This window comes from Anabrus simplex, chromosome X (assembly GCF_040414725.1).
Source record: "Anabrus simplex isolate iqAnaSimp1 chromosome X, ASM4041472v1, whole genome shotgun sequence".
In the NCBI taxonomy this organism is placed as follows: domain Eukaryota; kingdom Metazoa; phylum Arthropoda; class Insecta; order Orthoptera; family Tettigoniidae; genus Anabrus; species Anabrus simplex.
The window spans coordinates 158,082,644-158,106,669 of NC_090279.1; the positions used below are offsets into that span (position 1 = coordinate 158,082,644).

The window sequence follows — 24,026 nt, forward strand, 5'->3', positions numbered from 1 at the left end:
ATTGGTACTGAATCTATTCTGGAAGTTAGTAATATGGACTGACAGTTGATGGACTCAAAAACAAAACACATTCTATTACGAATACCTGTACGTATGAGCTTTCAGACAGGAAGATAGAGAATAGTTAAAGTCCAGTAGTAGCACGGAATAAATTTATAAGCCGAGAATTCCTTAGTTCAACACTGCTGGTTCCTTCCGGCGAAAATAATTTACAAATGTTACTTAAATTGTTTATACGTAATTTATTAACATTTATGAAATATCACAATAAGACATAGCTATTTTCGTTTTAGGTTCAGTCCTATACAGCTATATTTTTCAATAAGGTTCCAGGACATCCTAAATGTGATCTATTACCGGGCGAGTTAGCCGTGCGGTTAGGGGCGCGCAGCCGTGAACTTGCATCCGAGAGATAGTTGGTTCGAATCCCACTGTCGGTAGTCCTGAAGATAGTTTTCCGTGGTTTCCCATTTTCACACCAGGCAAATGCTGGGCCTGTACTTTAATTAAGGCCACGACCGCTTCCTTGCAATTCCTAGCCCTTTCCTATCCCATCGTCGCCAAAAGACGTATCTGTGTCGGTGCGACGTAAAGCCACTAGCAAAAATAAAAGTGATCTATTTATCCATTCCATATTCATCTGTTCCTTTTGAGTTACTAACACCACATCTGCCACGGCCGTAGTTGCTGCAAGGATGCGGGTATCTATAATAATGAGGTAATACTGAGGTAAAATGTAGAAGATATGATGAAACTACAGTAAGCACTAGTGTCTCCATACGATCAACCATTCGTGTAATTATTTTCATGAAATCTACTTAATAAAATTAGTTGCAAAACCTAGTGTCGTCGTGTAAACTAGCATTTAACATGTGTAGCATCGTGGTCTAGTGGCTTAGATTTTTTTCCTGCGTTCTTTCTGTTTTCTTCTTTGTCCACGCTAAATGATGTCATCCGTTCAGTCGAATCCGACCATCGGCGATTCTATGAATTAGCTCTCTCGAAGTTGTCAGACAGTCACTACTGATCTGCATTTAGGGCAGTCGCCCAGGTGGCAGATTCCCTATCCGTTGCTTTCCTAGCCTTTTCTTAAATGATTGCGAAGAAATTGGATATTTATTGAACATCTCCCTTGGTAAGTTATTCCAATTCCTAACTTCCCTTCCTGTAAACGAATATTTGTCCCAATTTGTCCTCCTGAATTCCAACTTAATCTTAATATTGTGATCTTTCCTACTTTTAAAGACACCCCTCAAACTTATTCGTCACTGATATCCTCCCACGCCATCCCTCCACTTGCAGCTCTGAACATACCACTTAGTCGAGCAGCTCGTCTTCTTTCAAGTCTTCCCAGTCCAAATTTTGCAACATTTTTGTAACGTTACTCTTTTGTGTGAAATCGCCCAGAACAAATCGAGCTGCTTTCCTTTGAATTTTTTCCAGTTCTTGAATCAAGTAATCCTGGTGAGGTGTCCCATACACTGGAACTATGCTCTAGTTGGGGTCTTACCAGAGTTATATGCCCTCTCCTTTACATCCTTACTACAGCCCCTAAATACCCTCATAACCACGTGCAGAGATCTGTACCCTTTATTTACACTCATGTTTATGTGATTACCCCAATTAAGATCTTTCCTTATATTAATACGAGGGTTGGGGCAAAAGTCATGGCAACTATTTTTTCCTTGAAGATACCAGTCCAGTTGGAAAATGTGACATACACAGACGAATGGACAAGATGTTAACTACATGTGTGGACAATGAATAGCACTGAAATATCGTAACACACTAATTTATTACGGTAGTATACAGGGCAATATGGCCTTCCCGGTGCAAAAGAATAACACAATACACATAAAGTTGACATGACAAACCTGGGCCTAAAGACCCTCAAAGTAGTCCTCTGCTACTGACACCACACGCTGCCAACGATGTGGGAGGCGCTGAATACCATTTGCCGCACCATGTGTGAATCGGGTCACCTGTTGGCGCACAGCATTAGCAATGTCCCCTCGTGTTGCAAACCGCCTACCACGTAGTGGGTTCCTTAATCTTTCGAATGAGATCAAAGTCCCAGGGCGAAATGTCGGGAGAGTACGGTGGGTGCTCCAATTCTTCCCATCCCCAACGTCGCAGTAGCTGCCCTACACACTCTGCTTTATGTGGTTTTGCATTGTTGTGCAGGATTATTGTACTGTCCACAAGATCCGGACGTTTCTCCCGAACGCCACGTCGTACCTCTCGCACCAGGAAGTCCCTGTAGTACTGTGCGGTCACTGTTCTGCCATGTGGAACAAAGTGGCAAACAGTGACACCCCTGACGTCATACGCGACGATCACCATCAATTTGACTGGGGAAGGATTCTGACGGATCTTCTGCCTCCTTGGTGATCCAGCATGTCGCCACTCCGTGTGCAAGGTGGTCGGAGCATATCGCATAGCGCACCCACTTTTGAACTTCCGTCAGTGCATGCGTTACCCACCGCGATGCGATTTTGCGCAGTTGCAGCTCATTACGTAATATCCTGTGGGCGATGCGTTTCTCATGCCACGTGCCCTCTCTACCTCCAGTAGCGTCCATCGTCTGTCTTCATCCAGGAGCTGCTCGATGACGGCACGTGCCACGTCGGTCCGCACACTGACAGGTCGTCCCGAACGTTGCTCATCACTGGTTGACACACGTCCTTGCTGAAACTTTCCTACCCACCGTGCTACTGTACGGTGTGGTAGGGCATTATTCCCAAGGGCTTCCACTTATTCACTGTGACATTTCATCGCATTTTTCCCTCGGAGAACGGCTATTGTGATGTAAGCGCGCTGCTCTACACGGATTACATTAATCTCGCGCGACACTCACCAACTGACTGATTTCACACTCACAGCCCTCGCTGCCCTACTACCATCTAGGGATGGGCGCGACTGAAGCCTGGAATCGAGAGCGTCGACTCCGAACACCGGTCTCGGTTCGCATGAAGCCTCTCGACTCCAAGCGAAATTGACTCTCATTGCGGGGCCGCTAGCGTGTCGAGGTGCGGAAAATAACATGAAATATCATACATGGTGCTGCTCATTTGCCCATTGGGTTTTTTAAGAGTATTGTAGAGTGAAGTACGATATCGTTAACGAAGACGACGAGCGTAATGGTGTAGCTGAAATAAAATTAAACGTGTCATGTCAGAAAGTATCGGCATAGCAGACCACGGGCATTTAATTTCACGTCTTTATTTGTCGTGATCAGGAAATTGATAAACAAATATCGATGGTAAATCATTATGAATTGCACATGGACGATGAAAACAAATCTAATATGGGTAAATCCTCTAACATAATTCGAACATAGATAACACCATTAAAAGCCTCCGTTGCTTAGGCGGCAGCGCGTTGGCCTCTCACCGCTAGATTCCGTGGTTCAAATCCCGGTCACTCCACGTGAGATTATTTTTCTCCGGGTATTCCGGTTTTCCCTGTCATCTTCCATTCTAGCAACACTCTCCAACATCATTTCACTTTATTTGTCAGTCATTCATCATTGCCCCAGAGGAGTGCGACAGGCCTCGGCAACCGGTACAATTCCTATCCTCGCCGCAGGATGGGGGCTTCATTCATTCCATTCCTGACCCGGTCATTGACTGGAAAACAGGTTGTAGGTTATCATTATAATTCAAGGACCACGTTAAGTCTTGTTGCATTATTACTATTATTATTATTATTAGTAGTAGTAGTAGTAGTAGTATACACAAAAGCCCCTTTTCGTGACAGCCCTGGTAGGCCTTGGCCTACTAAGTGACCTCTGCCCAGCTCGAAGGCCAGTAGATTACGAGGTGAGGTGTGTTCAGCACGACGAATCCTCTCGACCGTTATTCTTGGCTTTCTAGACCTGGTCTCTACCTCAACGTGATCACGAAACCTTAGATACAGGTAAAAAACCCTGACCTGGCCGGAATCGATCCCGGGGCCTCCCTAGACTGCGGAGCCGGCTATTATGACGCACAATGTTTGATAAAATATTTGTTGTAAAACCATACTCTAAGCACTCGCTTCTTTTTTCTGTTTTATGCCCAGGCCAGGGTATTAATCATTTACAATTTAAAAAACCTAACCCAGGCGAGAATCGAACCCAGGACCGCCGGATGACAGGCGCACGCGCTGCCCCCTACACCGAGGAGCTGAACACGTTTTAGTAAATATTGGCGAGTATGTAAACGTATACTGTCAGATTATTCTTACCACTACAATTATCATCATCATCATCGTCGCTAAAATAGACCTAAAACATTAACACTAACGTTGATAAAATCCCGAAACAATATTTAATGTTTGCTAACTAATAATCATCTTGTATTCATCGTATCACGAGTTACCAAGAGAGGAACGTGGAACTATAATTCGAAGCAGTTCCGACCTCAGTTGATAGATGGCGTTACTGCATCAGTGGAGTCGACACTGGAGTCGAGTGTGTCGGTTCCAGAGGTAGCAGTCTCGACTCTTCGCGACTCCGTTCGCAGCCCATCCCTACTACCAGCTATCGCAGAGTCCTTTGTTGTTCTGCATACACACTATGCCTGCAGAACTTCCGAACGACTCGCATAGGTTTGTGATCCGGTCACATATCTACAAGAAGAAAAATAGTTGCCATGACTTTCGCCCCAGTCCTCGTACCTGGGTGTTTACGATGATTTCCAAAGGGAACTTTCACCCCATCAACGCAGTAATTAAAACTGAGAGGACTTCTACTATTTGTGAAACTCACAACCTGACTTATAACCCCGTTTATCATCATACCATTGCCTACTGTCCATCTCACATTATTGAGGTCATTTTGCAGTTGCTCACAATCTTGTAACTTATTTACTACACTATACAGAATAACATCTGCAAAAAGCCTTATCTCTGATTCCACTTCTTTACCCATATCATTGATATACTGGGATGTAAGAAAACATAAAGGTCCAATAATACTGCCTTGAGGAATTCCCCCCTTAATTATTACAGGGATAGATAAAACTTCGCCTACTCTAATTTTCTGAGTTCTATTTTCTAGAAACAGAGCCAGAAACAGTTTCCTGTCAACACCACGTGGAGTCACGCGCTGGGTTGTGACATCTTGTAGCCCAGTTATAGGTTATTAAATCTGTCCTGTCATTGTTACGTATTTCACAGGTTCGATATAAGTGATTTGGGTACTGAGGAACACACAACTCAACCAAACCATCACCGAGAGGGTTGGCCGTGCGGTTAGGAGCGCGCAGCTGTGAGCTTTTATTCGGGGATAATGAGTTTTCCGTGGTTTCCCATTTTCACACCAGGCAAATGCTGAGGTTTTATCTTAAGGCCACGGCCGCTTCCTTCCCACTCCCAGTCCTTTCCTGTCCCTACCTGGATCGGTGCGACGTAAAGCAAATTGTAGGGGGGGGGGGGGGGAGCCTTCGACTGCACTCCAGTGCTTTTGTTTTCGATTTATTTATTTTCATCTTTTACTCCTTCTCCAAGTCTGGTGTGTATAATTTTCAGCAGTTTTTCTGCATCTTCTTTTTTTCCTTGATATCTTCTGCAGACTCAGTTAAAATATCGTCGGCAAATCTCAAAATTTTTATTTCCTCTCCTTGGATTGATTACTTCTCCAAATTCCTCTGTGTTTTCCTTTATTGACTGTTCTGTATACACACGAAAAAGAAAAGGGGACAAACTTCAGCCATGCCTCACTCCTTTCTGGATTGCTCCTGCGTTTGCATAGTCCTCGGTTTCTATCACTGCAGATCGATTGTGCCGGCTGCCGAAGCCTGTCGCACTCCTCTGGGGCAATGATTGACTGACTGATGAAATTATATTGGAGAAGGAAAACTGGAGAACCCGGAGAAAAACCTGTCCCTCCTCCCCTTTGTCCAGCCAAATCGCGCATGGAGTGACCGGGATTTGAACCACGGAATCCAGCGGCGATAAGCCGGCGCGTTGTCGCCTGAGCCACGGAGGATTATCAAAATAACTCGGTAGGGGTAATCCGAAATTATAATACCGATTATTTAGGTCTACTGTGGCTTTTATCCTAATGTTTAGACAAAATGACAAATGACCGATAAATGGTTACGTATGTTTCGTCTCACTTACAGCATAAGTTACTGATGAGATTACATTGATAAGAACGAGCTAGTTAGGGTAGTGTAGCTGTGAGCTTGCATTCGGAAGATGGTGGGCTCGAATCTCAGAGTCAGCAGGCCTGAGTGTAGTTTTCCGTGGTTTTCCATTTTCACACCAGGCAAATGTTGGTGCTGTACCTTAAGGCCACGGCTTTCCCATCATTGCGTCGCCGAAAAACGTCGATTTGTTTGCGCGACGTTAAACCATTAGCAATAATTAGTAGTAGTAGTAGTAGTAGTAGTAGGAGTGATCACCACTTGTGATCTACGTGCATTGTTTTTTTCTTTTTTACCGCTATGTTTCATTCTGCGTGTATTATAGGTGAAAAATATTTATAATGGCTCAAAAGCTGGGTACAAAAATGAAAAATGTCAAGTAGGAAGTTGAATACATTTGTATGTTTCATGTCAAGAGGAACGGAAGAGGCAACACTGTGAGTTCATAAAGATATTTTGGAAGTTTAGGAAGGCGAAAATCGTCAAGCCAATGAACAGATTCCAACACGCTCTATGAATGGGCATAACGAGACCATAATAATAATAATAATAATAATAATAATAATAATAATAATAATAATAATAATAATTAAAAAAATGAAGGAAGTTCGTAAAGATCTAGAGAAGGCCAACATCCAGGAAGTTCCGATGTTAAACAGGAAAACATTTTGGACCATGATTCAAAATTTGGAAGAGTTTCAATTCGAAAGAACTGCAAAGACGGGAAGAGCGTGGACGGATGAACAGAAGAAACAGCATAGCGCCCATATGAAGTAGTGCTGGAGTAAGAGGAAACTTCAAAGAAAAAATTAAATTGTACCGTGATCCTCAATGATCAGTTCGCAAATAAAAAAGTAAGGTGATTATGACGACGACGATAAACATATGTCTCCATTGAGATTATATCTAAAGCATGAGTGCTTAAATTAAAAAAAACATACCGATCCGTGCTTCATGCATTTGAGCTGTAACGTTAGTTGATCGTTTTGTTTCATGATTGCTCTCTCTCTCTAAAATACAGCTCACTAGGGAGCATTCAGGTAGAGTGGTCTCATACTTATACTGTAGTAGGCCCACGTGGAGGTGGCTTCTCGAATATAAATATGCCAAAGGTATTAGGCCAGATATTCACACAGTCTCTAGAAAATCGCCTTTGACAAATTCCAAGTGTCTTATATCAACTAAACAATGAAGTAACAAGTGAGCGCATAGCCTGAAACACCTTTTCATTTTTTTCCCCCGTTCTTATGTTTCATTCTACGTATATTGTAGGTAAAAATATTTATACGAAAAATATCGAGGAAGTTGAACATATTTGTGTTTTCCAAACAAAGCAAAATTAACGTTTCATTTCCTACCGAAAGTTTTTTCATTATTTTTTACCCAGATTTTGAACTCTTACAAATATTCTTACGTAAAATATATGCAGAATGAAACATACGGAGGACAAGAAAGAAAAAGAAACGCACGCACGCACGCAGCTGGTCTTGAAACGGCGAACCGTGAATGCCTGGACTGCGGCGCTATCCACTGAGGTACGCGCTCGTTTTTCTCACTCCGTTAACGTTTAGCTGATATAAGACACTTAAAATCGGTCAAAGCCGATTTTCTTGAGAATGGCTTTTTGTAGTCCACTGGCTTTAGAACATGTACTTTAAGTATGGAAAATAAACCGTGACCCGTCTAACTGAAGCCTCCTTGTCATTAAATTTGCACACATGAGCATGTAAGTCCGAAGTAGGTGGTGGCTGCCTCCTACATAATTTAGCATCATTAATAGTGGCAGTAAATGTATTAACTAACCGACAAGTGTTAATGAGCACATTCAAGCCTCTCGTCGGGCGGTATTGAAACTCCTGTTTCTTCGCGAATAGGAAAACGTACACTCAATGCGCAGGTACTCACCATTCTGCCACTCTGTAATTTGCTGAAAAAATAATTCAAAATGTGCATAAAACACTTGAAACCAAAGCAGACTTACCACAGTAACTTGTAAGATGGCGGCGGACGTAAGCTTCCGGCTTCGCTAGCACCTTTGCTGCGAGATAGAACTCTGCCAATCTGTTTACTAAATGTCTGTGGTCAGGCCCCATTGTTACTGACTTTCATGTCGTCCATGGACATGAAAGCGGAAGACCTGCCTCTCTGGAGTCCATGCGGCATTGTGGGCCGAATACCTACCTACATGTTAGGACACTCAAACCAGCAGTCATCACTTTAATAGAAACCTAGAAGAGTTAATGAAGAAGTGTTTTTTCGTTGCAATTTATCGTTTAGCTGTAGATGCTTTCTTTTTACGATGAGGCCTACTAGGGACCGCGTGTCAAGTTCAATTCACCCTTCCTTGTTTCCTCTTCCTCTTGCAGTATTTTCATCATTGCACTATGCTACATTCTCCTCTCCCCAGAGCCAATTTGGACCGAGTTTCCTTTTCATTCGTCCTTGGAATCCTTCCATTCTTGATGTTTGTTATTTAAGGGGGCCTAACATCGAGGTCATCGGCTCCTAATGGTACGAATCGAAATGACAACTTACAAGTTCAATATCCTTCACCGACCAGAATTCAAAGCATGAGGACGAAGAATGAATGGATGGACGGATATGAATTTAAAACGATCAGTGGATCCGACCCACATGTACAGAAGCTGGCACAAAACAATAGTATTACTGACCAAGGTACTGCTTCATATAGCACGATGCTGAATCGATTATGCTTATAGTCGAAACGGGTCCAAAATCCAGGTCATCGGCCCCTCCTAATGGTGTTGATCGCTAGGAAAGTAGAACCATGCTATGTGTAATGTTGTGGTACTAATCAAAAGTAGCGGAGACTTGCGGTATTCCACACATTATGGTACTGTTCACAGGTAGTGTAATGCGCACATGTAACACAGAACTATGGTGTTTCGCACATCGCGGCGCTATTTACAGGCAACGCAAACCTATGGCGTTCCTCACATAAGTGGGCTAATCACAGGGCCTCGTACTATCCCGTGGAATTCCTCACATAGTGGGAACTGAGCATAGGTAAGGCAGAACCATGGTGTCGCTAATCCCATAGTGTCGCTCATATAGGGGGTACGAATCACAGGTACTGTAAGACCCTCATCCTGATTCACACACTTTCGCTACTAATCACAAACCTATTGCGTACCTAACATAGTGGTTCTACGCGCAAGTAAATGCGACCCATGGTGTTCCCTGCGTGATGGTACTAATTACAGGTAGTCAGTGTCATGGTTCTATTGGATCATCCCTTGGTCGCCTCTTACGACAGGCAGGGCATACCGTGGGTGTATTCTTCGTCTGCGTCCACCTCCCACAGGGGGTTGTGTGTTTGGTCCGCGAGATGTATTTTATTTTCCTCAAGTCCGCCTGCAAGCCGGTTTTTCCCTCAAGTCCGTCGGCAAGCCGGTAAAGCATTAAAATCATAGAGTATTAGGCCTATACAGTTTGCTCATAGAATAAACTCGATCGGATCACTCATTCGCAAAGACTTTTCACTTTGCGAAGAAATTGAAAAGTGAAAAGTGCAAAGTTGAAAAGTTGCAAAGTTCGTTCGTGGAACAGGCCCCTGGTATATTACCCTACAACTTATTTTCCGTTCTGTTGTTTTCATTGGTTCTAAGATTTTTCTCATGATTCTTCTTTCTAGTACTTCCAGTTTATCTCAACTATAGCCTAGTTCAAAACTACTTCAATTTTGATACCGATTTTGTGTTGATGCATCAGTCATGTCACTTACGGGAATAAAATCTTCAAAGTTGCTTCTGGCTCTTTGTAGGGACTCTTGTAACTCTTGTGATACCGTGGACCATTTACTTTTGTGAGGCTTCACCTTTTTTAGTTTGTTAGTCTTCCCTTCCAACCTTCCTGAGTGGGTGGGAGCAGTAGAATACATCCGCGTTAATCCCTGCGTATCATAAAAGGTGTAACCCTCTCAGGGCCTGTAGCTTTGGGAGCGCGGGTTGACAACAATGGAACCTCTAGCTGCTTCCTTTCTGAAAATTCTTTCATCTTCCAGGGTTTGCGACCGAGGGCACGGCCATTCTATTTACTCCCCCCACCCCCCACCCCCCACCCCCACTTTCATTAGTGTTAACCCTTTGTCATGAATTTTATTGCCTTAAGAAATAAATGTTTGCATTTCTTATTGCCACAGTTTGTCATTAGCAAGAATAGGGAAGTGGGCCTAATAAAAGTAATCTAATTACTTGCTTCGATTACTTTTTCAGTAATTTTTACTTGTACCGAGCTCGACAGCTGCAGTGGCTTAAGTGCGGCCAGTGTCCAGTATTCGGGAGATAGTGGGTTCGAACCCCACTGTCGGCAGCCCTGAAGATGGTTTTCCGTGGTTTCTCATTTTCACACTGGGCAAATGCTGGGGCTGTACCTTAAGGCCACGACCGCTTCCTTCCCAGTCCTAGCCCTTCCCTGTCCCATCGTCGCCACAAGACCTATCTGTGTCGGTGCGACGTAAAGCCAATAGAAAAAAAAGATAGAAAAAATTGTAATCGTTACTTTTCCAAAAATATGATTTTTACTCTTAATTCTTCTTCTGCTACCGCTTTTCGCACATCTGTGGGGTCGCGGGTCCGAACTGTGTCGCACATGTGGATTTGGGGCTTTTTTATGGCCGGCTGCCCTTCCCGAGGCCAACCCTATATAGAGGGATGTAATCACTATTGCGTGTTTCTGTAGTGGTTGGTAGTGTAGTATGTTGTCTGAAAATGAAGTGGAAAGTTTTGGGATAAACACACTCATACCGGGCGAGTTGGCCGTGCGGTCAGGGGCACGCGGCTGTGAGCTTGCATCCGGGAGATAGTGGGTTCGAATCCCACTGTCGGCAGCCCTGACGATGGTTTTCCGTGGTTTCCCATTTTCACACCAGGCAAATGCTGGGGCTGTACCTTAATTACGGCCACGGCCACTTCCATTTCCTAGGCCTTTCCTAACCCATCGTCGCCGTAAGACCTATCTGTGTCGGTGCGACGTATGAATTTATTGAACTGAACATAACAGGCTTTCGCCCAGTTACAATGTTCCAATAAAATAAACACTCACATACTATTTATAGCTAGACACTAACTACTTACTACTTAACTACTTCTAAATCTACTTTGTAGCATCCTGCACATGGGCGGATCGCCAGCTCCACATGCAGCACACCACCTAACTAAACTAACTACTTTACTACATGAATATACTACTTAACTACTTCTAAATCTATTTTGTAGCATCTTGCACATGGGCGGATCGCCAGCTCCACATGCAACACACCACCTAACTAAACTAACTACTTTACTACATGAATATATACTAAATCTATCCTAAATCTGTCTGGCCGCGACATCACCCCTGGTGAGGAACTGCTACCACCCTTCCCTGGGATGTCACGACCAGACATGTCTCATGAGGCTCGGAAACCGATACCTCATAGACCCTTTAAGCTGTCAATGTTATTTCCTCACCACTCCTTCCTGTAACAACCCACATGTGAGCGGATTGCCTAGCTCTACATGTAGGCTATCACACCTATATTTCACTGCCGAGACGGATACCATAACTCGGCTCATCTTTCACTGTCTCATTGACAACTTACTTCCTCTAACCTAACACTATTCACTACTTTACTCTACATGTGCAGACGTACCGAATCAACACTTTAGCTTGAGATAGGTCAGGCCTATCCCCGCCTCTTCCAACTCCACTGTACGTCATCAGCCAAAAACAAATAAACTAACAAAACCAAACTAAAATAAAACCAAAATAAAATAAAATAAAACGGGCAGACAAACAACCAACAATCTCATTAGAAGGTAGCCAAAACAAACTAACAAAACCAAAGAAAATAAAACAGGCAGACAAACAACAATACCTAAGGAACAAGGGAACAAAACTGAACAGATATGAAAAACGAAAATAATACTAAACTTATAATTATTGTCGGTGCGACGTAAAGCAACTGGCGAAAAAAAAACACTCATTCCCTGGGTCAGAAGAATTGATCACACGCGATTAAAATCCCCGACCCGGCTGGGAACTGAACCCAGGACCCTCTGAACCGAAGGCCTCAACGCTGATCATTCAGCCAATGAGTCGGACTAATTTTTACTCTTAACTAATTTTAAATAAAATTGTTATCTTTACATTCTAGTAATCGCTATACATCGAAAGCCTGGCAACTTCGAAAGGGCGGAGCCTGGAGTAAACTCGCTTTTTCATGCCTTCTAAAATTACTCGTGAGAGTACTTTACTTGGTATCGAAAGGAGGGTAATTCCTCTCCAGTTATCACATTCTAATAAATCTCCTTTCTTCGGAAGCTTAATCACAGTCCTTTCTTCCAATCTGTGGGGATCTTCTCTTCTTCCCAAATCTTGAAAAGTGGGAACAGAATCTCGACTGAAGTACCCACATCCCACGAACCTACTACGCTGGCGCACCAGGGGAAGAGGTGATACTCCCTCATGGCGCGTCACAGGTGGCGGATAGGGGGGTCCTAACCGGCTTGCCGGCGGAGTTGAGGGAAATCAAATACCTCTCGCGGACCAAACACACTACCCCCTGTGCGTGGGGGACGCAGATGAAGAATATACCCACGGTATTCCGTCTGTCGTAAGAGGCGACTAACAGGGGCCCAAGGGGCTCTCAACTTGGGAGTGTGGATTGGTGACCACGGGGCACTTTGCTGAGTCTTGGCATTGCTTCCACTTACTTGTGCCAGGCTCCTTACTTTCGTCTATTCTGCCCGACCTCCCTTGGTCAACTCTTGTTCTTTTCCGACCCCGACGATATTAGAGCATTCGAGGCCTAGGGAGTCTTTCATTTTCACGCCCTTCGTGGCCCTTGCTTTTCTTTGTCCGTTCCTTCATCTTTCGAAGTGACGGATCCCTTCTTTCTTCTTTTCTCTCGTTCTTTATCCCCTGTGGGTGGGGGACGCAGACGAAAAATACACCCACGGTATCCCCTGCCTGTCGTGAGAGGCGACTAAAAGGGGCGACCAAGGGATGATTGTATGAGAACCATGGCACTGCTTTTGATTAGTACCATCACGCGGGGAAAACCATGGGTCGCCTTTATTGCGAGTAGTACCACTATGTTAGGTACACAATAGGTTTGTGCTTAGTAGCAGCAGAGAGAGGGTCACTGTGGGTTTCCAGTACCCGTGAGTCGTACCCATGTGAGCAACATCACGGGTCTGGGCGTTGCCTGTGATTAGTTCCACTATGTGAGCGACACCGTGGGTCTGCGTTACCTGTGATTAGTACCCACTATGTGAGGAACACCACGGAAATACCGGCTCCTGTGATTAGTACACGTAGGTGAGGAACCCCATCGGTTTGTGTTGGCAGTGAGTGGCGTCATTGTGTGAGAACACCATAGGTCTGCGTTATCTGAACGGCGTACAATACTTGTGAGTAGTACCATCTTGTGTGGAACACCGTGAGTCTTCGCTACTTTGATCAGTACCCCAACATGACAAATACAATGGTTCTACTTTACTAGCCATAAGTGCCATTCTGAGAGGCCTTTGACCTGGATTTTGGAACCCTTTAGACATCAAGCATCCTCTATTCAGGGTTGTGCTTTAGAAGTGGTCCCTTGGTCAGTAATACTATTATTTATGATAGTTTTCTTTAGTCGGATCCACTGATATTTTAAATTCATATCCATCCACTCATTCTTCATAACTTTTATTTTGGTCAGTGGATGGTTTTGAACTTTTAATTTGTCATCTCATTTCGTACCATTAGGGGCCGATGACCTCGATGTTAGGCCCCTTTAAACAACAAGCATCATCATCATAATCATCATCGTACCCACATCCACTTTCCAAGGCCTCCGGTGCGATATTGCCCATACCTGCCACTTTGCCATTCTTTAGTTGTTTAATGGCCCTTTGGATCTCTGTTCTTGATGGTGGTTCTGTAATGATAGCAACATCTTCCTGCTCTTCTTCTGTCATCACCTCTGTCTCCTCTTCCTCGATTGTTTCACGATTCAAGGTCTCCAGAAAGTGTTCTCTCCATCTTTCTAGCTATTCCTTTTGTGTGGACAATAATCTCCCATCTTTGGCTTTCACTGGCTTGTCAAATCTAGAAAACTTTCCTGTTCGTCTCAGATGTAGTAAGATAAGGCATTAAAATTACTTACCTTCTTTCAGTTGTGCTGTTCTGCCTCTGAAGTTTAGTAACTCTAATGGTATCCTCTTTAGAAGATAGGCCTGCCTATATTATAGCCATATGATCAATTGAATGCAAGTCACACTAAAACACTAGCACTGTTATAATAATGAAATGTTCACTGCGTTTTGTCAATTATCGTAATCTTAACATAACTCTATTTAATTGCGAACTATATATACAAATTTAAAAAAACTCTACTATATTTGTTTATTTATAGTTGAACTGTAGAATTTGAGGGTACTTGACCTAGATAGTTGTATGACTCTAATCTGCCTATTTTCTGCGGTACTTCTTTTCGGTAGATCATATATATAACAGCATTTCCCTCCCCAATTCAATCCAAATCTTACTAACATGATCAAATGGAGAGTTTGAATTGACTTTCTATTCCTCATTTAATTTTTATTTATACTGACTTGGCTGAACACTCGTTCTACATCCGCATTAGAATGAGGAAGTACAAGAGTTGGTATAGCTAAATTCTAAGTTCGTGGAATGGGTTTTCTCCAGTTGAATCCCTATACAAATCAACTTCTGCCCAAAATCTGTGTCCTTAACTTCAGTCCACTGGATATGACGCAGATTTTTCCACTGATTTCCTGCTACCACAATAACATTATTGTCAGCATAAACACGCTATAAAAATCGGTAGTATAATACAACAATCCACATTTCGGTAGTTACTAGCAAATTGTTTATTACTAGTTACTAGTACTACCGAAGTACAAAACGTACCATATTACTACTTTATAACCGAATGAAAACTATCGAAAGTTTTCATTAGTCACGCTTCACAATCGGTAGTCCACCGATAGTTTAAAACATTCGATATTCCCATCACTAGAAGCCTCCGTGGCTCAGGTGTCAGCGCGCTGACTTCTCACCGCTGGATACCGTGGTTCAAATCCCGGTCACTCCATGTGAGATTTGTGCTGGACAAAGCGGAGGCAGGGCAGGTTTTTCTCCGAGTACTCCGCTTTTCCCTGTCATCTTTCATTCCAGCAACACACTCCAATATCATTTAATTTCGTTAATGATTCATTAATCATGCCTCAGAGGAGTGCGACAGGCTTCGGCAGCCGGCACATTTCCTATCCCCGGCGCTAGATAGGTGCTTCATTCATTCCATTCCTGACTCAGTCGAATGATTGGAAACAGGCTGTCGATTTTCATTTTTTCATTCCCATCACTAGCAATGGCAGTTGGGCTCCTCGCATGATTCATTCTACTACGTCGTGGTTGTACCGAATGCAGAAGGGACATCCCCAACTCAACGGGAAGAGGCGGAGTCCAATCCCTGCGAGTCGCTTACGTAAACATGTTAATATCATATTTTATATGATATATATATCATAATATTTCACTAAGTTACACATCTTACGACCGTAGTTTTTTTTTTTTTAAATTGACATTTTATTATAAAATCACCACATATGTCACCAGAGTTTGAAGAAAAACGCCATATTTTCGACGTCACAAAATTCAAATTTTGTCACCATACGACTTCCTCAAAACACCAGCTGTGTTTATAGGGACCGTGCGCGCACGAGATTTTTAGTAGCTAGCGCCCCTAACGGGAACAGCTGCAGTCGTTTGATGGGGCACTCACGAGACCATTGACAGTGCAGTTCATTACAACCAGGCAGTAAGCTTTGACTTGTGATTGTAAAATAAAGAGGTAAAGCCGGACAGTAATGGCTTCGACTTTAGCAGCGACCGCTATACATTATGTAGGGTTTCAGTCAATGCAACACTCAGATTATTTCCGGGAATCCACGCTAAAGAAAGGTGAAGATTTAAATAGCAGTAACCATGTCTTTGACGTGAAGGAAAGGTTAGGGAAGAAATATACGGCATGTGTCTAAGGGAAACGAGTATTAATGTCACCATACAACGTTGAAATCAAGGTATTTACTATATTTTATTCCTACTTCGGGAAATTGTTAATTAATTATTTATTCACATTAACTTTAGTTATAAATTATTGAATCATTGCGCGGGGCCATTGCATACACTGAGTCCTGTAAGAGTTGTAATCATGAATTTAGAGTCGGATGCCTTTCCTGAAACACAATTCTTTCAACTGAAAATCGCACTTCAGTGACACTGGGGTTCAAACCACGGTCACTAAAGTCAGAGGCTAGCAGCTAAGCTAACATAGGAAAAGCAAGCCAATTTTTCTCAGTTATTCTACTGTATTATAAAGGAGGTAGCGAGCGGCTTGCTTCAAGTTCCGGCGACTGTGGTTCAAATCCCGACAGAATTTCACTTTATAAATAATGAGTGAGGAAGGACAACCGGCCCGCAATTCATGGCGACAACTTCTTCTTGAGTGTACTTCCCCTGCGCAGGCGGATTAAGCTGTGAATGATGATGAGATGGTTCGAAGATTATAACAAAAATATTTAATTCCTAAAGGTGATGCGATAAATAATTCCTCATTATAAGTATTTTTATTTATTTTTCACGTTGACAGTAACAGGAACATTGTTGACGGTGATTGTGGATGCAAACCAGGTCAGTCGAAACGCTGTAAGCACATTGCTGCTTTGAGTTCCTTTATTAACTCCGAGAGGGCCTCCTCCAAAATAACCATAGTGCAGCAATGGAAAAAATAAACCTTAAGTGCGCTCGTAAGGATCTATGTTCGAAAGGAGAGAAGATAGCAGAACTATTGAAACCATACGTCCACATTGCTGAACAAACAGAATCAACCACTTTCAATAAAACTTGTTTGTACCAACGAGTAAAAACATATTGAGTGTGCCCTCACTGATATGCTTAAAGCCGAATGTGAGAGTGAAAATTACGTGGTGGCAAGTTCCATTCTACAAAAAATTATAGATGATGCTGTAGAACGTAGCGAAATTGAGGATTTGATCAAGTGTCTGAACGAAGTACAACATCAGAATACCCATGCAGTCCATAGGTGCTATTTTGTTACAAAAATATCCGCTGTTAAATTATCAATCAAACCTGTGAATTATCTCGATTTCTTGCCTCAAGATGTGCAACAGTTGCAACAGAACAGATGTACAAAATTGCATTTGACACAAGGTTTCAATATCGCTGTGCTGCATGGTTCAAACAAAGAAAATTACACTTATCTGCCAGCCAGCAAGCTGATCAGATTAAAACACTGAGAAGTGGTGGTTATGATCAGTTTTCAAGGTCATTTCTAATTTCCACATCCCTTAACACACCTGCGATGAGGTACGGTAGGTACAGTGAACAACTTGCGGTGGCTGAGTACTGCAAACTCAATTATTGTTTTGTAAAACAGGTGGGAGTGTGTATCAAAGTAGAGCACCCATTGCTGTGTTCGAGTCTAGACGGGATAGTATTTCATCCCAGTGATTTTTCTCTCCTGGAAATTAAGTGTCCTTTTTCGTGTAAAGGAAAGCCTATTATTCAAGAGAAACGGAACAATGTACCGTATCTGTATGTGACACAACAATAATATTAGAGATAGTCACGTCTACTACACCCAAGTGCAGATATCCATGTATGTTTTGAACATCAACTTATGTGAAATGTTTGTATATTCTCCTAAAGGAAATATCACTGTGAAAATTTCAAGGCATGAGCAATTCCTGTGTACTGCCATTCCCTTGCTGGAAAAGTTTTATTTTCAGTATTATCTGCCATTAATTCGGAATATGTCATTACGGGTACCGGTAATGTCACATTGAGGGGCACGTGTATGCACTTTTATCCTTTTATTTTGCTCACTGACGTACTTCAAAGTTTTCAATGCAGAGAACTAACAGTAACAAAGATACATTGTATTCGGTCCCAGACGCTATCAGGGGTTGAGGAGAAATTGCTTTCTCTTTTTTGTCCAACGTTGAGGGGTTTACCATGCTGTAAAACCCACCTTATGTCTCATAATAAAACAGGGTGAACACAACGAGGCTAGTTCATTTTATATTTGAAGGAGAAGTTCCCTACAATAAATGTTAATGTCAATTCCTTGCTGGGAGATGAGTGAAAGTTTAGTTTACTTTTACTCGTTCGACTCTCCATTCTTTCAGTTAACACCGTCATGAGCTAACTCGAGCGCTGGCTTGCAGCTTACCCCATCAAACGTTTTCTGAAGTAGTCGCAAGAGCGCACAACTCGCCATTCGCACGGTCCCTATAGATGACAGATGTGCATGAGCACGTTTAAAAGTGCAGACCTCCACTTAGTGATTTACCACTCCTAACCTGGCCATTTTATCCTTTTATCCTTCTTCATGTTTGGTTCTAAAACATTTTCTCGTATCTCTCATATTTACCGGTTAGATTGAGTTCGAACATTTGAATAGGATGGAATTTGGGTATATTTTTAACGCATTACATTATTTTCTTTTGCATACGTATGTATAAGCTAGAATTATCTAATTTGGTTCACATAAGGCCTTCGTCGTGTTAATATGCGCACAAAACTTGATGACTTGATTCCTTGTGTCAAACAATGAAATAATTTCATATTTAATATACGTGTAAAAATCACATAATTTACGAACAGTCCAGAAATGCAGCCAAATCTAACGTATGAGGGAGAGAGATACGACAAAACGTCATAGGATCAAAGTTGTAGATCACTCCAAATTGAACCGAGATTGTGCCATCCGTTTTGTGATACAACTTACCGTTCAGCCAACAAATACCTTTAAAAAAAAAGAATGTCTGCACAGGCATTAAAATTGCCTCCATATTTCGATATTTTTCGGAGGTTAAAACGAAAAAATTTGAACATCTTGGAATTTTTCCATCAGTTACACGCTAAAAGCTATAATTTCGCTAAATTTCAATTTTCTAACTCGTCTTCCAGATTGTGCCGCTACCTTGGTTTGGGGGTAAGGGGGATAAAAATTACGAAATTCCTGAACAATTTTTTAAGCCCACGAAACCTGTAGGTTGTCGCTTTGGATAAATTATACGACTGCGATCTTATGCTGAGACCAAAATTTGAAGTGCGCCCCCCCCCCCCCGAAGTATGCTCCCTACAGGCAATTTTGAGAGTTTTCGATTTTTATAGGGATCCTGGGGTCATTCATTAGCTTCTCCGGTACCAAGTTTCAAATTTGAGATTTCTGGAAGTGCCTCATTCATTCATGTCTATTTTCATTTTTAAACCTTAATACATAGATCATTCCAGACAGACTTCCTTATATATATAGCTAGAGCCCTGCGCTCCGCATCTGCAAAATGGTTATCCGCGGATATTGTAAATGTTTAACTACAGTATAATGCACCCAGTGTATTGAAACGGACAGATCTATTAACATAATACAACAGGCCTGACACCTGTCACCTGAACCCCTACAGTCACAGGGTTGTGAGGGATTTTCTCTTCCGACAGCTACCGGCGTGTATTGACCTTTGTTCCCTCCTTCCACTAATTGTGGGCAGGAGCCAGTTACGCTTAGATCACATTTACTGTGTGGTCTCAAGGCTCTTTGTATATCACCATTCTCCCAAACCAATATCAAGGGTCGCCTAACCACAAGCAAAGACAAGATATACCCGAGTGAAAGCCAATAAACGTCATTATTTACCACAAAAAATATCCTTACTGCGTGCCAAACAGTTTGTATCCCCGAAGACACTTAACTTCGCGAATATCCGCCGCTTCCGTGCAGGGCTCTGATTATTGACAGTGTTTTGATCATGTTTTAGCAACAAACCGATGCCTGTAAAATTGTATGAGAGTAAAATAATGTGATTACAGAATTATGATCAGTAAACTAATTTAGTATGAAATGTATAATTTCTGATGGGTCAGTCACACCCCACATTTTAAACTATAACATCATTATAAATTGAGTTTCGGATAGTTATTCTTATGAATGAGCACCTTAAACCTTCCTCTCTAAACAATATTTTGGAAAACAGTATTCTTAATATGCTTTCAGAGGAATACACAAAGAAACATGTTCACGAGAATATATATACAGGCTGTACCAAAACTCGACGGCAAAAATTTAGGAATGGATTCCTCACATAGAGAGAAGAAAGTTTATAACATGGGTCCGAAGAAGTATACTTCGATACTTTAGATATTTACACCAGTTTTCGTCAAGTATTTTGCAATTACACTGTACGCACGTAATAATGTCCTCGGACACTCCCGGCACTAAAAGCCGACTATCAGTAAGTGTGATGTTGGTAGATCTAGAGAGAATTGAACTTCGGAGAAAGCTAGGTGGGGGGTATCGACGGTAAATAACGGTATCGAATGAATAATGACCTACTTCACTGTATTTACGTGGTTTATTTATTTATTTATCGTGTCAGAAGTACAAAGTAAGAGAGACAAAAATTAAACCAAAAAATTTTAAACATTGGTTGACCAAAAATTGGCCACGACAAGCGCATTTGGAGTTGCATTTACGTGGTAAACATGAAAGAGTGCTACAGATTGGAACATATCGTATTCTTTGATAACTCTTCCGGTAGCTACACATCATTATCAGCGGCTGAGTAGAAAACAGTCGAGAACTCTTCTTTGTTTAAAATACAGGTTTCCTCATATTAGGGCAGTTTAATGTACGGTTTAGACCTCTATTTAATAAAAAGCAACCTCTGGAAATAAATTTTACTTGCCTAATTGAGATAAATGATTGAAATTGTAAACATTCTAACATGTTACATGAATCGTTTCAATCCCTTCAGTGATTTTACGAAGTTGATTTAAAAGTACACTGCGCTGCAGAAAAAATAAATTCAAATTGGAACGCTAGAGGAAAACCGATTATATTATGATTAAACTATCCCAGGCTAAATGGTCGATTTTGATTACTGTGGTTTAACGTATTCTCTTTTGTAATGTGTTGATCTTAGGAAGGATTATTGCCTCACTCGCACCTGTGTTCATGCGTGCTGTTTGTTGAAGCATGTCTATCCGTTCTTCCGATCCGAATTAGCTGACGGCGACCCCTGTTATCAACGCATCATACACCAGGACATAATATGACCCTATCAGCGGTGATTTTGCCCGAATACTCGTACTCTTGCTATGGTGGCTCTTGGAAAACCCAGTGCCTACACGACTTCGTAGATAGGATAGTCCATACATCTGGCGCCGACACTCGGGCTACAATGAAGTGCGCTGAAGTCTTACCCATCCTGGAGTCAACTATTAGTCATAACAGCCGGTACGTGGTCTGTCGTCCTCACCGTCACATGCCACGCTCTCCTATAACATTCACTTGGCCGAGCACAGCGCCATTTCCCCACTACGGCAGCTTATCTCTACTTAAGCTGTTCATGAGTGTAAAACAGCAATACGGTTCAATCGGGAGAAATAACATAACTGAATAGTAATCTTATAAGTTGGAATTAACGAAGATGAAGCTGTACCTATACGCCAGCTTCAGTGGTAACCATCTGTGATGGGTGGAAGAGGATAGGTTGCTTAAGAAAATGGACTCCTATGGAGGATAGGAGTAGGAAATAAAGGCGACGGTTGATTAGACTCTGTTTTTAATAATTTAAAGATAAGATTTGTCGAACTGAAAGATGCCACGAGTTAGTTGGAAGTAGAGAATTGTAGAAGCGCATAGTTAATTCAGAAAGGCCTGTTAGACTGAACGTTGAAGATGAAGAGTATACCATATTAACTTGTATTTTACTTTTTTTCACCAAGCTGTGATTTTTAAAATACGCCATAAGTTCATTTTCGCTTTATTTGCTTGGCAACTTAATGTTTCTTTTAAGTACTGCATGTAATGAGAATTGTTTTTATGCTATCACATCTCAGAACAGATATTATTGTAGGTTTGTAAGCAAATTACATCAAGTTACTTTTTGAGTTTTTGACATTTTCGCCCGTTTTTACACTGCTTATTGAATTTTATTTATATTTTATTACTGTATCTTAAGAGGGTAATTTCATGAAGGTACAATACATTAATAATACTTCCAACTACTCAGTGCTATTCTAGTAGGATACTCTTACAAACTCATTGCGTCATTTTTAAGATAAGTATTCTGATTGTAGACTTTCGTTGTCAATATCTGCTAACTTTCGAACAGATGTAAGATTTGGGGTCAGTTAATCGGGAATATCGGGAGTTTTTTGTTTTCCATATTTCATTTAGGAGGGTTTAATGCACCTATGTCTGAAATTCGAAACCGAAATCTGAATATTTTCATGTTTAGATCATTTGAATCTGTACGTTGATCACCTCAGTTTGAGATGTGATGATAGTGCAAGTCATTTGTTTTATACATTTTATCACAAATTAGTTTCAAATACAATGCACCTTCTCTTTGGAATCATTTGCTCTATTTACTGTACTTGATTGTTTTCTGAATGTATTTTATGCACCTTCAAGCAATCTAAATAGAATGTTAAGGAAACTTTTAATTTTTTCTATAAAATACTTTTAATGTCAAAATTCATGAAAACTTAATTTTAATCAAAAAGTTATGGTGATCTAAAAAAAGTTAATTCTGTTTGTCAATGCAACGTATAGTACTATAAATACAGAGGCCCGAGTGACTGAATATGTAGGCCGTTTTGAAATGGTACATTATTTTCAGTGAAAATATGCAATATTTTATAACATTTTATAAACAGTTGACAACATGTAATGTATAACGCACTATTTATATACCGAAAGGTGTAAGCTATTACAATTTTTGCTTGGGTTGAATGGTAAGTTAATTTATAACATTTTTGGTAAATATTAGCATTTCTGATAAACATATGGTTAATTCCTCCTTCATGTGTTTTACTTGTAAACCCATGATGTATGATAAAGCTTTTGAGTTTATGCCAAGTGAAGGGAGACAAAATGCCTTTAGATCTTGGACGTTCCTTAGAAAACCTTTGAATCAATTCTCAATAAGAAATAACATCTACAGTAGTTACGCATTTTACCCACACGACGTCTGATAGTTCCAGTCTCTCTACCCTTCAGAGAAACACCCCTGCCTGAGAAAGGGAACCATAGGTTTATGTAGGACACCAAGGTATTTCATAAAAGCATTTTGTCTCCTGTTGCACGGGATAAACTCAACCTAAAAGCATGTGTTATGGGATGACCCACCTCTAATATGACCTCTTCTTGCCGCAGTACCAAGTGGCGCAACTATACTCTGTAGCAGAAGCTAGTAAGAATGAAACGGGCGGCGGCGAGGGTATCGAGGTCCTCAAAAACGAACCCTTCGAGGACCACCCTTTGCTGGGGGGCAAATACAGCAAGGGTCAATACACGTACAAGATATACCACCTCGCAAGGTAAGTGGCAACGTTTTACTTAATTGTGCTATAAAAATGCAGTTACCTGGGCATCAGGTGTTTTGTCTATTCGCATCCATTCATAGAAGGCTTAGGTGTAGGTAGAAAGTTAGCTTAAGTTTCTATACCTCAGTGTATTCTGGAAGTCTTCGTGGACGTGGTATTCACGACCGTGTTTCTTCATTCACCTCAGATATCATTGCGTGTCTAATATCTTCCTTCTCCTGCTTTACTTATTTGTCAATCATTTTTACATATTATTTCTTCTGTATTTTGTCTCGTGTTAAAATTTAGCGAGTATATGTTGATCCAGCAGTCAGATTCGACACATGTGACGTAGCCAGCAGAAGTTGGCAGTGAGAAAAATGGTACAACTACGGTTGCCAGATTTCGCGAGTTTGGCGAGTTTTCCGCTTGTCTACAGAAAATAAAATCCATGTTGAAAATAAATCGTCTATAGCCGTTTTTATCATT

The 24,026-nt window shown here is 41.5% G+C and overlaps 1 protein-coding gene across 2 annotated transcripts in view; it reads left to right on the forward strand.

The window, feature by feature from the left end:
- vib (phosphatidylinositol transfer protein vib) overlaps positions 1-24,026 on the forward strand; it is a 227,746-nt gene that overhangs the window by 37,903 nt on the left and 165,817 nt on the right. For both annotated transcript variants that reach the window (XM_067159313.2, XM_067159314.2), the window contains exon 3: positions 23,389-23,552. In XM_067159313.2, the coding sequence (XP_067015414.1) occupies positions 23,389-23,552 (164 nt within the window). The remainder of the gene's footprint in view (positions 1-23,388; positions 23,553-24,026) is intronic.